The sequence below is a fragment of the Oncorhynchus clarkii genome, chromosome 6 (genome assembly GCF_045791955.1).
Source record: "Oncorhynchus clarkii lewisi isolate Uvic-CL-2024 chromosome 6, UVic_Ocla_1.0, whole genome shotgun sequence".
In the NCBI taxonomy this organism is placed as follows: domain Eukaryota; kingdom Metazoa; phylum Chordata; class Actinopteri; order Salmoniformes; family Salmonidae; genus Oncorhynchus; species Oncorhynchus clarkii.
In genome coordinates, this window is record NC_092152.1 from 55613035 (window position 1) to 55630496 (window position 17462).

The window sequence follows — 17462 nt, forward strand, 5'->3', positions numbered from 1 at the left end:
TGCGGCAAAGTGAACGAGAGTTGCTTAAAGGCTTTGTACATAAAAGGCATTTATGTAGAGAGGCAGCTCAACAGATCCCTAAGAGCACATGATCATTACTAATCCGGTTGGGTTCGAAGTAATGTTTTATTATTAGTCCTATCCATTTAGATAATGGGATTCCCTTCACCATGCTACCAGGCTCTATATTCAGAATGCTGTTGTTGTCAGGTCGGCTTGGTAGTTGGATTAATGGAAGTTGTATAAGGCGTTACACAACCTTTCAGTCACTTAACGAAATGAACATTCAGGGGATGGAACACCAAATTCTGATGAACAAGCTATAATGAAAATCCTTTTCAAAGATCCATTAAAGCAATACTCAACTGAACTGTTGATATTAAATAATAGATTTGGGCACGTAATTCTATTTATTACCATATGTTATTATCTTTTATTGAATGTGAATTAACTCTCCCACACAAGATGATAACTTCCTAAAGCCCTTTTTCTGAAGTTGAATGACTAAAGTTATCAATTAAATATAGTTAGCTTATTGTTAATTTACATATGCAGGATCTGTCATGATGCAAGTCAATAGTGGGTAAAGATTCTCTCACATTCAAGGACAGGAAGGAAACCAGGAAGAACTGGCCAGCTACAGAGTGTGAAGTCAATGCCCATGACAAGTGTCATGGGGGAGGGACCCTTTTGTCTGAATAGTGCCTTTTAAGGTAGAGAATTGGTCATGTTCACTGGAGACATTTTGACCACATGTGAGACAACCACTGTTGCGTTGCAAAATACCTCAGCTCCACACATCAGCGTTTCACAGACTGCTCAGGGTTTTATTTTCTGGCCTTACATTTATTTTATATCTTGCATTTGAGTAGTTTATGGCCTTAACATATTGTATGGACTTTCATGGTCGTGCTGCTCCTCTGTGGGCACGATGGCCTTTCTCAATACCACCCGTTGTCAGAGGAAGGCCCTAAAAATTGTCAAAGACTCCAGCACGGCAAGCGGTACCGGAGCGCCAAGTCTAGGTCCAAGAGGCTCCTAAATACCTTCTACCGCCAAGCCATAAGACTCATGAACAGCTAATCAAATGTCTACCTAGACTATTTGCATCCCCCCTCTCTTTTACGATGCTGCTACTCTGTTTATTATCTATCCATAGTCACTTTAACTCTACCTACATGTACATATTACCTACATTTCCTCGACTAACCGGTGCCCCCGCACATTGTCTCTGTACCAGTACCACCTGTATAAGGCCTCACTTTTGTCATTTTACTGCTGCTCTTTAATTATTTGTTACTGTTATTTTGATTTGTTTACTTATCTAATCTTTTTTTCACTTATTTTTTCTTTAAACTGCATTGTTAGTTAAGGGCTTGTAAGTAAGCATTTCACTGTTAGGTCTACCTACACCTGTTGTATTCGGCACATGTGACAAATACAATTTGATAGAAAGAGGAGTGGGAGGCCCATACTATTTGTGGGTACTATTTAATGAAGCTGCCAGTTGAGGACTTGAGAGGTGTCTGTTTCTCAAATTGGACAGTCTAATGTACTTGTTCTCTTGCTCAGTTGTGCACCGGGGCCTCCCACTCCTCTTTCTATTCTGGTTAGGGACAGTTTGCACTGTTCTGTGAAGGGAGTACTTCACAGCGTTGTACGAGATCTTCAGTTGTTTGGAAATTCCTTGCATGGAATAGCCTTAATTTCTCAGAACAAGAATAGACTGACGAGTTTCAGTAGAAATGTATTTGTTTCTGGGCATTTTGAGCCTGTAATCAAACCCACAAATGCTGATGCTCCAGATACTCAACTAGTCTAAAGAAGGCCAGTTTTATTGCTTCTTTAATCAGGACAACAATATTCAGCTGTGCTAACATATTTGCAAAAGGGTTTTCTAATGATCAATTAGCCTTTTAAAATTATAAACTTGGCTTAGCTAACACATCGTGTCATTGGAACACAAGAGTGATGGTTGCTGATAATGGGCCTCTGTACGCCTATGTAGATATTCCATTAAAAATGTGCCGTTTACAGCTACAATAGTCATTTACAACATTAACAATGTCTACACTGTATTTCTGATCAATTTGATGCTATTTTAATGGACAAAAAAATTTGCTTTTCTTTAAAAAACAAGGACATTTCTAAGTGACCCCAAATTTTTGAACGGCAGTGTATGTATGGATATTGGGACGGAACCAGAACAGAACCCAAGTATCCAAAATGTTGCTCTACCTCCACCCTACCGGGGATTTTGTCAAACTTTCAAATCCACACTCCTGTAAGCAAAATGGCTACTTAGCTAACCAGGATACTCAAGCAGATTGTGTGGTGACTCGATAGACAAACATTTAAGAACAAGCACTGTTAAACCAACTCCATCCACTTAAAGTGATTGCATTCAGGATTTAGGCTGATCTAGTTCTTCGATGATCTAGTTCTTTACTTGTCATTCTACCCGGTAACCTCAACAGTCTCCGATTCCAACAACATTTACTCATAAAAAGCATCCATATTCATAATGTGCCCCCTATTATAAAGATTATAAGATTATAAACACATTAGAAAGCTTCGCTAATCCTCCGTGTCAAATCAGAACATTCGACTAGGCTACCTCCCGAAGATGTTTTATAGGAAGCTGCAGAATCCCAAAGTGCTGTGTCAAGAGTTAACATGGACCACTTTCCTGGGTAAGCCCTATTTTTTTATTCCTGATATTGTTGTTGAGGACCCGTCCTACGTTCCTTTGTTTGCTGAACTGTGGAGGCCTAGCTGAGCTAACAACAATTCTGTCACAATTGTAAAATGTTTTAGTGTTTGTATCAGTGCATTCAATCTTCAGAATCACTGCAAATTAAACAGCTAATCATTTGAGAATGTGATCCTCTGTGTGTGTGTGTGTGTGTGTGTGTCTGTGTGTGTGTGTGTGTGTGTGTGTGCACGCGCCCCACAGCTCCACAGAGTCTGCAACCTGCATTGCTCTCTCTACACATAGCATCACTGCAGGTCTGGCAGAGTAGGGCGCCTCTATGCTCCCTGGGAAACAGTGCTTGCATGCCAAATTGACATTCACTGGAGTATGCTCCCTCCTGTCATTTTGTCAACACCGTCACTGTGTGGAGCGCGGCCAAGCAAGCCTTCTGACAGACAGGCAAATGGGAGGAGGTGGACCTCAGCAACATAACACCCTCTCACCACCCCTCAGCCCAGTGGCAGGGTTCAGTGCACACGCACACAAACACCCGAGCATGCGTGTCCACACATGGCTTTCTTGCCCGCCAACATCCAACGCTTTTCTTGGACACATCACAAATTATCTCTAAAGTACTATTACCAAGCTATGATTCACCTCAATGACTTCCCATTAGTCCAGATTTAGGTAAACTTGCATGTAGAATTCAAGGATGCCACAAATGTGTGGCAAATACCAATGGCCTCTGTTTTTTACCCCCTTCTGTGGCATTCCCGGACGTACTTAGCTTGAACCTATTCAGTTTGCCTAAATGAAGATTGTACAATCGATAAGGTATTCGAAAGGTCACCACGACAATGTTGTTGTGTAGGAAGTAGAATCTTGAGGCTGGGCCTTGCATAATCAAGAAACATTGCTGCCTCTTCACCATTCCATTAATCCAATACTCAATTTGCAGGGAATATAATAGGCATGGTATCTGAAGCGCCAGCATATTGCTGAATTCTCCGCCGGGCATGAAGGCACATTGAAATAAAGATAAAAAAAACATGGCCACCGCCAAAGATAAACTACCTCCACAGCCTCATTGAATGGTTTATCCATTTCATTTGTGCAGGTATCCCATGCAAAACACTCCATCTCCAAACACACAGGAGGATACACTTATCAGGAGTCAGGTGTCATGGCAAAACACCGGCGAAACACGGGAGATAGGGACTCAAATGGAACCCGCACTTGTCAGCCAAGATGGATCCCAGACACCGAATAAGCTTAGGGAGGAGAGATTAGATAAAAATAACAGAATCCATCCAAACGTTGGCAGAGGTGTGCAGGTGGCTGATAAAGGATTCAAATGTATGTAGCCCTACCAGAGGAAAAGAGCAAATATAATGTTGCCTGAAAATGAATGCAGGGCACTGGCAGCGTGTATGCTCAGTGGAGGAGAGAGCGAGAGAGAGGAGCGAGAGAGAGAATAGTGAGGGGTTAATAACAGGCAGGAAATGAAAAAGGAGCTGTCTGTTGTGACTAAATGTGACCCATAAAATCTATTCTGTTATTTGAGTTTTCGCTCTAGCATGGAGTGAGACAGTTTTGGTTTGTCCTTAAACATTAACAATACATCTCCCACTGAGCTTGCCACCTGCCTTTGTTCCCAGATATAGATCTCATGATACGTCCCCCCTAGTGGTACCAAATCCATCTGGGGTGTGGTCTGGGTGGGAAACAACTGTTATTTCCCCCCCGTCATTCAGAGGCGAATAGTCAGAATCAGAGATACGTAGCTGGCGAAAATAAATGAATAAATAAAGGATGAAGGGGGGAAAAACGACACTATAAAAACACTCTGCTTTAATTCTAAACTGTATTATTTATGATTCCGCTCTTTTGTTCATGCCCAGACCCATCTCTCTCCACACACTCCGATCTCTCTAATCATTTGTGAGTAATGCCTCTGAGCACTTTGGTTTGCCCATAGGGTACCAATCATGGGCCATTAGAAAGCCAAAATAGAAAAAGGGAGAATAAATAGATGCAGAACCCAGGGAGTGGGAGACAAGATCATCCTTCAGATAAGTCAGATACGATACTGTAGGATGCTGCCGACCTGTCATGATTATAGGGTAGATAAAAACCAGTGGAGTAGTGATTACTGAAATATCCATCTTTGTATGTTGTATGATATTTGATCGGGACCATCGTGTAACCTGTGGGCTATATTTGAACTATTCCCAAATGTGTAACATTCCAATAATGATAAGAATAGTAATTATAGGGGTGGCATAGAGTTGATCAGACCATGTCATGCATTATATTGGGATTCCATCTCTCGTCATTTCTCTGCCGTTTCTGCATATTGACGCTTGACACATCTACTCAGATCCTTGAGGTCTACAAAAAAAAATGTAGGCGGTGCTCCTTTGAATTGACTGTCTTTTTCAGCTACTGCCAACTCGAAAAATATTTTACTTAATAAAGCAGTTTTTCTATTTAATATATAAACATATGCAAAACACACAGTCTCCATAACACAGCTTTGCCCTTCAGGATTCGACACACTGGAGTGACATTAAGCGTCACGCCGAATGTCAGAAAGTGCATTCACCCTCGCGGGGCCTCGGGAGTGACACTGATGGGTTGATTGATGTTTGACTAAAAACAACCAACGACCTGCCTGTGTAGCCACTCGCCCCTGTGGTCTTTGTACGCTGCCATGAGACCTGAGCGATCGGAGCGACGTACTCCAACAGACAAAGACATGTAACAGTGTCTTGAAGAAGTCAAGGCTGTCTGAATTCTCCCGCCGTGCGAGCACAAAGGGGTGGGAGTCGTTCTTTCAAAGTCACCTGCTCGTCAAATATGACGTGGTTATACTTGTGAATATATGATCTTCTATCTTGACAGCTAAAACAGAAACAGACTGTCTTAACCTTCACTACACATTTTAAGGGTATATTGAAGTAATTGTACATGAGAGGGCCTGTTATACGACTGCTTTTGCCTGGCTGTGCTGAGGTCGTAGGTACGAGGCGATAGCCGAGTAATGTAGGGCTGGTAAAACGTTTTCAGTGTAAACTTAAACAACTAATATAAATGTATGCAGAAATGATAATGGAGCTATATCTTTTTTAATAAGATCATCTTTGAGAACTAACAATAACCAAATCAAACCATTCATTTTTGGTTGCAGTACCATGGCAAAATGTGTAGAATTGCAGGAACTTTGCTTAAAAACTACAACAACAAAAAAACAGCCCCATGGCAAAATGTATAGAATTGCAGGAAACTATCCTCAAAACTGTAAAATGTTGTGTCTGTCCCATGGCAAAATGTGAAGATTTGCCAGAAATTGGCTTTAAACCAGAAAAAAGTCCCATGTGGCTCAGTTGGTAGAGCATCGTGCTTGCAACACCAGGGTTGTGGGATCGATTCCCATTGGTGGATCAGTACGGAAATGTATACCCTCACTACTGTAAGTCGCTCTGGATAAGAACGTCTACTAAAAAAAAAATCTAAAAAACAACAAACCTGGCCACGGTTAATGTATCTAACTTTTGCCATAGCCACGCCATTGTTATGAACGTTCTAAAGAAAACAAAAAAAATACTATTTGCCAGTCCCACTCGACATATGTCACAACTTTCCTTTCCTGGCAATAGATAACAGTAGAACTCCAGCCAACATGTTTCAAATGAATCATTCCCCTCTTTTGCGTAGCTTTGTTTTTTGCCAGGATTTAATTTGAAGCAAAGCTTGACATTAGCAATATTCTCCTTGAGCAGGGCTCTTCAACATTACATTCTGAATGCACCATTCACTAACTTCGAAGAATAACTCCCTGCATATTCTTTCCTCCCTTTTTGCCTGCTTGCTTCCATCTCTCCCAATAGAAAATCCTCTGACTTATTTATTTATTTGACCCTTAGAATCCCATTACTATGTTATTACACTCAGCAGCAGCATGGAGAGGACAATCCTGCTCTATAATGTGTATTGATCTTTGTTTATACCTTCAGCAATAAAGCCTGCTTGGCACATCTGTATAGTTCACATCCATTCCTCAACATCGAGCTCTCAAGAAAACCTCATTAAGGATATCTTAGACACAAAAGCAGATGCAGATAACATTTGACGGGAAAACTTCTCGTTTCCCGGAACTAGGTGAAGACCAAAGGAGTTATTCACTGTAACTTTATTTGAGTAACAAAGAAGCGGTCATATCAAATGTCTTGCAAGAAGATTGGGCGCAAACAAACTTGGTGTGTTACGTCACGTATGGCCTTGAATACCAAATGACAGTATCATGGTGTCCTCTAATTCATTTCTCATTGGACGGGAGCTACCAAAGGTTCTATTTATCGTGGCCCACTTCATTACTGTCATGTGGCCAATGTGGTTGCCATGGCACACCAATTACCCCGTGTCTTTGAATTTCAATTATCATTCACATCTTGCCTCACACTATAAGGACATTAGCGTCTTACACAAATGTCATTTTTCTCATCTCGGGGCTCGAGACCTACCCTGCCTCTGCATTTATGAAATCATATGACGACAAGAAAAGAAATCAGGCCGGCCGTCTCGAGCTGTGGCATTGGGGTTAAAAGCTCTTGGGCTTTGTTTACAATGGTAATGGTAATGATGGAGGCGCATTAAAAAAATCTAATCATAGAGGCAATCTTCAATCGAATTAACCCTCTACTGCATGCATTATAATAGAACCATGCAAAAAAGTTTTCCTCATTTAAAATGCCCCAAATTACATTTTTGAGGGGAAAAAAATGTAAGTGTAATTTTGGGATTTTTGCCGTATGGCAATCTCCAACCACTAAAAACATAAGAAAAGTGTTTTTCTTATGGAAATGTGCTGTTTGAGTTATAATTGTATTGTTTTTATTCATTCACACTATCTGAAATTGTGTTTTCTTGTAAAAGATCAAAATAAAAGATTTACTCTGGATATTCTTTTCTTTTTTCATAAATAATATGATCATTATTATAATGTTATGAATATTAAACATAACTGTTTAATCCACGCATATATAACAAATATTGTTATGATTATGATTTCACTGTAATTTTCCTATGACCAGGCCCCTCCCACTTGAAATGCAGTCACTATCATCTGCCTATGCCCCCCCCCCCCCCCACCCCCAACACACACACACACACACTTCTGTAAAAAGTTATTGTGTTTGTATTTTTATTTTTATTTTTGCCATATTGCAACACCATGCAGTAAAGGGTTAACAAAAAAAAGATCTCCCCATTTAACAACTTATCAATTACAACAGGTGACATCCAACACCGAACAGTTCCCTGCCAAGCTGCTACTTAACGGTAGTCTTTCCTTCAGCGCGTAAACCCTAGTCTATTGACACACCGGTGTGTCAGTCTTAGAAATGAAAGGTGGAAACCTTTCTACAGAGGATTCTACCTGGAACCAAAAAGGGTTATCCTATGGGGACAACTGAAGAAACCATGTGTAAGTAACATAATAAAAAAAATCCCTGTGAAATTCCGTAAATTTAAGCAAACTGTTTTTATTTTTTTTGCATGGGCTGCGTCTCAATCCACCGCATCCGCCTCTGTCGCCCTTCTAGATCTGCGATGGAAAGTGGCAGAGCTACAACGCTGTTTGTCAGACCAGGAGACATCCCAAAAATCAGTCTTCTCACGTAAAGTTCTGTAGCATCTGAACGGCCTATAGAAAGTGGAGACTCTCACGATGGTGCTCTCCATTTTACTCTATGACCCCCACAAGTGTCACGGTACTCGTCTAAAGGTAACCCATACAAATGAATGGAAGTATGGAGGTACATTTGTGCCAAATAAAGGGGGTTAAATATGTGAGCTAGATATAGGACAGAAACGTCAAAACCTTATTTCTTATGATACATTTTTGACTGTCTTTTTTTGCCATTTATTAATGTGTTATTCAATGTATTTATAAGGCCAAATTCAATATATTATCAAATCATTAGAAATATAATTTCTTTCTACCTAAAGAGGTCCTAAAATGCCAAACCAAATAGCAAAATTATCCATGGTATGAGATTAAAACAATTAATTATGTCAACTAAGAACCCCCCCCCCCCCCCCCCTCCCCTCAACGGCTAAAACGTCCACTATTGTCCCGAATTGCTACTGTGCAAAATACATGAGTATTTGAGCAAGATGTCAATCCAACAAACCAGTCTCCCAAATGCTTGTGTTATAAATCAAGCAGAGCATTTCATTAAAATAATGATGGACCCTTCACTCCGTAATCACAAAGAGACAACTTAAAACTACTTGGCAGAGGAGCCAAAGCCGCTTCCTGATGATAGACAAAGTGAAGGCTAGCAAGCACCACTACACTCACATTTACCTTTCAATACCTCAGGTGCTGAACAATAGCGGTCGATGAGACGAGGTGATCTCTTTGGTCATTACCCCCGGCCAAGCATGCACAGTCCATCAATGCATATAATTATTATCGTTACCATCTTGCCGCTGTCAATAGTTCAGTCTAATTCACAGGATGCCCTGGACTTGACCCTCTGGTCTAGTCAATCACTGCTTTTCTTCTCTGTCATACATTGCTTAGAACTACACAAAAGGGCCAATTCGATCAAGGGCCCAATTTGAACAAAACCCATACACAAGAGTTAAGGGGGTGGGAAACATTTAAAGAAACAAAATAACATTCTTGGGGTTGATTTTTTTACCATGTTGCAAGAAGGGATTGTTTATTTTATGTAAAACGTGATTGTTTTATAAAATTACTTAATAGGTACCTATATAATACAATTGATTATCTATAGCACAATTCCAGCTAGCTGGGGGTAGGTGGTGGTGGGGGGGGGGGGGGGGGGATAGGTTTTGGAAACACTGCTTTAGAGAGTAAATGCTTGCTGTTAGCCATGAACATGACGTATGCACAATTAGTTATGAAATAAGTTATAAACCAAAGACAAGCAGGCCTAAACATAATATTATAGTCAAACGTTTTTGTTAAATAAGATTTATCTCCGTTATATGATCTCAATAAGTATGACGCATTCCACAAATATGGAGGAATCTGTCATGGTTAGACGGCCATCGAGGGCTTTGGGGATTAATGACGGGCAAATTGGGGTTACTCTCGGGAAAGATTAAACATTTTCAGAGATACAGAAAGATTACATTTCTTAGCCACAGGAAATACTGTATCTTGGCAAATTAGAAATGTAGTCCGTCATTTCAATGGGAAGCTTCTGATACCCATCAGGTGAGTAGCCACCGACTGTCATGTATAGCTGCTAGGTCATTATGTTCTCATTGCAAAAGGACCTATTAGATTCCCCATCATCTTTCAGCAAGATGACCTACTGGATATTAGCATGTATTATCAGGCTATTACAGCTACTGCCAGGCTCCCATTGTTAATCTCAGTCATAAACCGCGTTCCTCTTTAATGCCCCACCCTATCCAACATCAAAGAAATAACTTAAAATGCAATAGGTTTAGTGTTTACAGCCAGATGTGAAGAGACTAAGCAATGCAGGCCCTGTCTTTGTGACATGTAGAGTATAATCCAAGGATGTCGGCAGTCTTTAATTGCGGGCCAGTAGCTAAATATTTAATGTTATGGAGGTCCCAATGGACACCGGCATTTACCAGACATGGTTGCCTAGGTAGGAAACATCAAAGTTAGTGTCAATAATTAAGAACTTTTGTGTAAATACCATAAAAGAGACTTTGCAAAGACATGAATGGCGAATAGGCTAGACTGCATTGTAGTGAGTAGTGAGCAGCCACAGGCGCTCATGCGTAAATATACACTCACACACACACACACAAATACACACACACACACACTCAGGAACAGCCACAGTACTCTCAGCCAAATCAGATGCAATGAGGAAGTGTGGCAAAAGTGGGTTGAATTTCCCCTAATCAATTCTATACAGTTACTTTCTCCCTGGTCAACTATGTGCCAATTTTGACATCAACCAACAACTCAGCTTCATAAAATCGTACTCTCAAATAATTCTATCTAGAAAAAAATATTAAGTTATAGGTGTTTGGCCACCAGAATCTTAAAGCTACATTCTGGGAGGGAAGCTTCGGAAGCCTTTAGGATTTTCAGTGGTCATTTAAATTCTTGATACCAATTCATTATAATTAGAACTTGTTTTTTTCTAAAACAAGTGTGTAAAGCTTCAAAATATGGTTAAACCTATTTATTGGGTGTCATGGACTGTCAGTTCTTCCATCAAGACCACTGCCTGTGAAATTGAGAGGGGTTACATTCCCCTAGCCCCATCCCTCAGCTGTATAACAAAACAACTGGTGGGGTGGCCGCTTTGTTGTTTTTGAATCTGAGAATGTGAACACAGCAAAAAAAGAAACGTCCTCTCACTGTCAACTGCGTTTATTTTCAGCAAACTTAACATGTGTAAATATTTGTATGAACATAACAAGATTCAACGACTGAGACATAAACTGAACAAGTTCCACAGACCTGTGACTAACAGAAATTGAATAATGTGTCCCTGAACAAAGGGGGGGGGTCAAAATCAAAAGTCACAGTCAGTATCTGGTGTGGCCACCAGCTGCATTAAGTATTGCAGTGCATCTCCTCCTCATGGACTGCACCAGATTTGCCAGTTCTTGCTGTGAGATGTTACCACACTCTTCCACCAAGGCACCTGCAAGTTCCCGGACATTTCTGGGAAGGATTGAGATCCAGGCACACTGACATTCCTATCAACACTGACATTCCTGTCTGGCAGGAAATCACGCACAGAACAAGCAGTATGGCTGGTGAAATTGTCATGCTGGAGGGTCATGTCAGGATGAACCTGCAGGAAGGGTACCACATGAGGGAGGATGTCTTCCCTGTAACGCACAGCATTGAGATTGCCTGCAATGACAACAAGCTCAGTCCGATGATGCTGTGACACATCGCCCCAGACCATGACAGACCCTCCACCTCTAAATCGATCCCTCTCCAGAGTACAGGCCTCGGTGTAACGCTCATTCCTTCGACAATAAACGCAAATCCGACTATCAACCCTGGTGAGACAAAACCGCGACTCGTCAGTTAAGAGCACTTTTTGCCAGTCCTGTCTGGTCCAGCAACGGTGGGTCTGTGCCCATAGGCGACGTTGTTGCCGGTGATGTCTGGTGAGGACCTGCCTTACAACAGGCTTACAAGCCCTCAGTCCAGCCTCTCTCAGCCTATTGCAGACAGTCTGAGCACTGATGAAGGGATTGTGCGTTCCTGGTGTAACTCGGTCAGTTGTTGTTGCCATCCTGTACCTGTCCCGCAGGTGTGATGTTCGGATGTACCGATCCTGTGCAGGTGTTATTACAGGTGGTCTGCCACTGCGAGAACAATCAGCTGTCTGTCCTGTCTCCCTGTAGCACTGTTTTAGGCGTCTCACAGTACGGACATTGCAATTTATTGCCCTGGCCACATCTGCAGTCCTCATGCCTCCTTGCAGCATGCCTAAGGCATGTTCACGCAGATGAGCAGGGACCCTGGGCATCTTTCTTTTGGTGTTTTTCAGAGTCAGTAGAAAGGCCTTTAGTGTCCTATGTTTTCATAACTGTGACCTTAATTGCCTACCGTCTGTAAGCTGTTAGTGTCTTAACGACCGTTCCACAGGTGCATGTTCATTATTTTTTATGGTTCAGTGAACAAGCATGGGAAACAGTGTTTAAACCCTTTACAATTAAGATCCGTGAAGTTATTTTGATTTTTATGAATTATCTTTGAAAGACAGGGTCCTGAAAAAGGAACGTTTAGCATTAGGAAAAGTTTAGCATTAAAATAAGAAGCCCCAAATGTATCAAGACCATGGGCCACTTGGACCAGGTTTGGGGCTAAAGACTAAACACATCGTGTATGTTACTGACACACATACAAACTGTAGTCCTGATCAGGATGTTATTAACCCTATGGTGTCCATATTAGGATAGCCTCAATCTCAGCAGGACACTACTGTAAGTGGGGAACACTTGTATGAACCACATCCTCTCAAGCAGCAGTAATGTGCTGCTTGGTAAAAGAAGCAATTAGAGGTCAGTAAAGCTGCATAAGCAACTGGTCTGGATGTATTTGATCATAAGAAAACCGCTAGTGTTGTTTGTTCATGCACACATCAATGTACTTCAATTCATTTCGTAAACCAAAAAGTCAACATGACACCTTTTATGTCAATTAGCAACCAGAATATAATTCCTCTGGTACCATTACTCAGCATATTGAGATCAGTTTATTCAGAGGTTGTGTCCACATTTGACACTTACGTTTGACTTCTGCTTTCAGAATACGAAGATAGCATTGAAAAGACGGGTCTAGACTCACAAAAGTCGCTTTGTGGTCTGATTGTGTTCAGATCTGGCTGGCCACTTCAGGAGGTGGTCTGGGAAGCATTTTTTTGCAGAGTTCTCCTCAGTCTGGACGCAATCAGGCTACCGAAAGCGCATTCAGTGGCTGACATCATCAACACTCCTACCACAAGTCTCCAGAAAACGTGTGTTTTGGGACCGAGAGGTGTCTTTTCATTATACCATTTGGAGGAAATACATTCCTAGAGTGTGAGGATCATGCTGACTGGCCTCAAATATTTACCAAAACTATTATGCTAACCCGTTTGTAATCCCTTTAGCGTTGCTTGCTAGCTTGCTGGCTTGCTACAGAGGTTAGCTGGCTAGTTGGCTACAGTAGTTAGCTGGTGCCATCAGTTGTTATTGTGTTATTATTGTTGTGCACCTATTCCACCATTTGTAGAATGCATACTGTAAACTGAATATAGCGTGGGAATAGGTTTTTCAACCACTCCACAAATGTCTTGTTAACAAACTATAGTTTCTGAAAGTCGGTTAGGACAACGACTTTGTGCATGACACAAATCATTTTTCGAACAATTGTTTACAGACAGATTATTTCACTTATATTTCACTGTATCACAATTCCAGTGGGTCAGATGTTTACATAAACTAAATTGACTGTGCCTTTAAACAGCTCGCACAATTCCAGAGAATTATGTCATGGCTTTAGAAGTTTCTGATAAGCTTCTGATAATTTCACTCAATTGGAGGTGTACCTGTGGATGTATTACAAGGCCCACTTTCAAACTCAGTGCCTCTTTTCTTGAGATCATGGGAAAATCAAAAGAAATCAGCCAAGACCTCAGAAAAAAATGTGTAGACCTTCACAAGTCTGGTTCATCCTGGTTCCAAATGACTAAAGGTACCACGTTCATCTGTACAAACAATAGTCCGCAAGTATAAACACCATGGGACAACGCAGCCGTCATACCGCTCAAGGAAGGAGACGCGGTCTGTCTCCTAGAGATGAACGTACTTTGGTGCGAAAAGTGCAAATAAATCCCAGAACAACAGCAAAGGACCTTGTGAAAATGCTGTAGGAAACAGGTACAAAATGTATCTATATCCACAGTAAAACGAGTCCTATATCGACATAACCTGACAGGCCGCTCAGCAAGGAAGACGCCACTGCTCCAAAACCGCCATAAAAAAGCAAGACTGCGGTTTGCAACTGCACATGGGGACTCTGGTCTGGTGAAACAAAAATAGAACTGTTTGGCCATAATGACCATCGTTATGTTTGGAGGAAAAAGGGGGAGGCTTGCAAGCCGAAGAACACCATCCCGACCCTGAAGCACAGGGGTGGCAGCATCGTGAGGATGGAAAATTATGTGGCTATATTGAAGCAACATCTCAAGACATCAGTCAGGAAGTTCAAGCTTGGTCGCAAATGGGTCTTCCAAATGACCAATGGCCCCCAGCATACTTTCAAAGTTGTGGCAAAATGGCTTAAGGACAACAAAATCAAGGTATTGGAGTGGCCATCACTAAGCCCTGACCTCAATCCTATAGAACATTTGTGGGCATAACTGAAAAAGCATGTGCAAGCAAGGAGGCCTACAAACCTGACTCAGTTACACGAGTTCTGTCAGGAGGAATGGGCCAAAATTCACCCAACTTATTGTGGGAAGCTTGTGGAAGGCTACCTGAAACGTTTGACCCAGGTTAAACAATTTAAAGGCAATGCTACCAAATACTAATTGAGTGTATGCAAACTTCTGACCCACTGGGAATGTGATGAAAGAAATCAAATCTGAAACAAGTCATTATCTCTACTATTATTCTGACATTTCACATTCTTAAAATAAAGTGGTGATCCTAACTGACCTAAGACAGGGTATTTTTACTATGATTAAATGTCAGGAACTGTGAAAAATTGAGTTTAAATGTATTTGGCTAAGGTGTATTTAAACTTCAGACTTCAACTGTATATCTTTATAAATATCTTTATAAGCTTAACACATCCATTGTGCCTCTGACACAAGAGGCTCATGACTTCAAGTGTCTCATTGGGGTCATTTCCACATTTACACTATATGTCACTATATATACAAAAGTATGTGGATACCCCTTCAAATTAGTGGATTCAGCTATTTCAGCTACACCCGTTTCTGACAGGGGTATAAAATCGAGCACACAGCCATGTGATCTCCATAGACAAAAATTTGCAGTAGAATGGCCTTACTGAAGAGCTTAGTGACTTTCAACGTGGCACTGTCATAGGAGACTCTTTCCAACAAGGAGAACGCTAAATACCCCAATGGATAGTGCCAACTGTAAAGTTTGGCGGAGGAGGAATAATGGTCTGGGGCTGTTTTTCACGGTTCGGGCTAGGCCCCTTAGTTCAAGTGAAGGGAAATCTTAATGCTACAGTATACAATGATATTATAGACAATTCTGTGCTTCCAGGGAACAGTTTGGGGAAGACCCTTTCCTGTTTCAGTATGACTATTTTTTTTAAAATTATTAAACCTTTATTTAACTAGGCAAATCAGTGCCCCCATGCACAAAGCAAGGTCAATACAGAAATGGTTTGTCGAGATCAGAGTGGAAGAAACTTGACTGGCCTGCACAGAGCCCTGACCTCAATCCCATCAATCAACTTTGGGATGAATTGGAACGCCGACTGTGAGCCAGACCTAATCGCCCAACATCAGTGCCCGACCTCTTGTGGCTGAACAGAAGCAAGTCCCCGCAGCAATGTTCCAACATCTAGTGGAGGGACCAACTCCATATTAATGCCCATGATTTTGGAATGAGATATTTGAAGTACAGGTGTCCACATACTTTTGGTCATGTAGTGTATCTCATTCAACTTCGTAAAACACAATCCAAACTTCGAACATTCATCAACATATTCATAATCCAATATAAGCTGTGCTTTCAACGGAATCTCCAGCATCACCAAATTAGCTTATTCAAATCTCTCAGGGCTCTGCAAAATGTGCCGATGCATTGATTGTTTATGTGTCTATGTCTCTGTTCCACGCATCTTCTGGCACTACATTCATCACTTAGGAGCACACTTGTAGAGAGGTCTACCAACCCAAGCTAAAATTCCATCAGGTCAAAGTAGACAAAACTGCAATGAGAGGAGTACAAGTATTATAATGTGTATCTGTCTTTAAGCCATATTTAAGACTCTCTGACAACCTTGGCTTATCTTTCACAAAGACCCCAGTAATGGGAGTAGTGTTCAGGCACTCGTTTGAAAGAGGAATGATTTTATCAATGGTTTAATTAATCATTAAAACCTCCCTCCTCACTGCACGTCGACTCATCTCTCCATTTCTCTCGCCTCTCCTCCTCCTCTATCCCCTCCTCCTCCTTCTATTCCCCCCAATGCATTATTCTGCACACACACACACACACACACACACACACACACACACACACACACACACACACACACACACACACACACACACACACACTCTCACTCTCTCTCTCTCTCTCTCTCTCTCTCTCTCTCTTTTCTCTTTCTCTCCCCCTCTCTCTCTCTCTCTCAAGAAATTGCAATATTCTGAGCAGCCCAGTTCCTTCTTTAGTTCCTTCTCTGACTTAACTTGCTCCTTTCCAGCAAGCCGGAGACAAGAAATGCTGCAAATCCCAGTAAGCGATGCATACACAATTCCAAGGCATTTTTAGCCAGTGAATTTCACCACCAAATACATATCTCTTTCAGTTTAACACAGAGAATAGTTCAACAGATAAAGCTTTATTTTGCCTTCAGTCTACTGCCTCAGAACATCATGCTCAGCACAGATGCATCTCCCGCCAGAACCCAGGCTGCCTAACCTATTTCGCAGGACTGGCCGGAGCTTAAGATTAGTATCTTCTATGATTAGCCATTCTGCATTCACCATCCCCCTTTCTTTCAGAATCATTGAAGGTGAAGTAAGAATAATAGACCATTCATATTTTAGACTTACCTAGTGTTGAGGCTCAAAGCTGGACAAAGAAGCAGGAGGCATATAGCTCGGATTAATTTCATAGCTTTGTCTTGCACTCGCACTCCGATTCGCTCTCTCCCTCTCGATTGCTTTCTTTTTCCCTTTCTCTCTCTCTCGCTTGCTCACTCACTGGCTCGATCGCTTGCCTGCGCGCACTCACTCAGGCACGCACACACGCACACGACGCACACGCACACACACACATACACACCCACACACACACACACACACACAGAGAGAGAAGCAGACAGATGCAACCCAGTGGCTCTAACAGAGCAAGGGAGGATCTCTGGCTTTAAATAACACAGTGACACAGACAGACTTATTAATGAGGAAATTAATGGGGATGGGTGGGGGGTGGGGGGGGGGGGGGCAATACTGGCAGAATCAGACTGAAGAGATGAGAGCATCTCCCACTGAGCATAGCAGGGGCGTAGGCATGGGTGGGC

General features: G+C 41.7%; 1 protein-coding gene across 1 annotated transcript in view; it reads right to left on the bottom strand.

Moving 5' to 3' along the window:
- LOC139411305 (leucine zipper protein 2-like) overlaps positions 1–17186 on the bottom strand; it is a 181025-nt gene extending 163839 nt beyond the window's left edge. The window contains exon 1 of the mRNA XM_071157462.1: positions 16993–17186. Coding sequence (XP_071013563.1) covers positions 16993–17054 — 62 coding nt within the window. The 5' untranslated portion in view covers positions 17055–17186. The remainder of the gene's footprint in view (positions 1–16992) is intronic.
- Between the last annotated feature and the right edge of the window lie 276 nt (positions 17187–17462).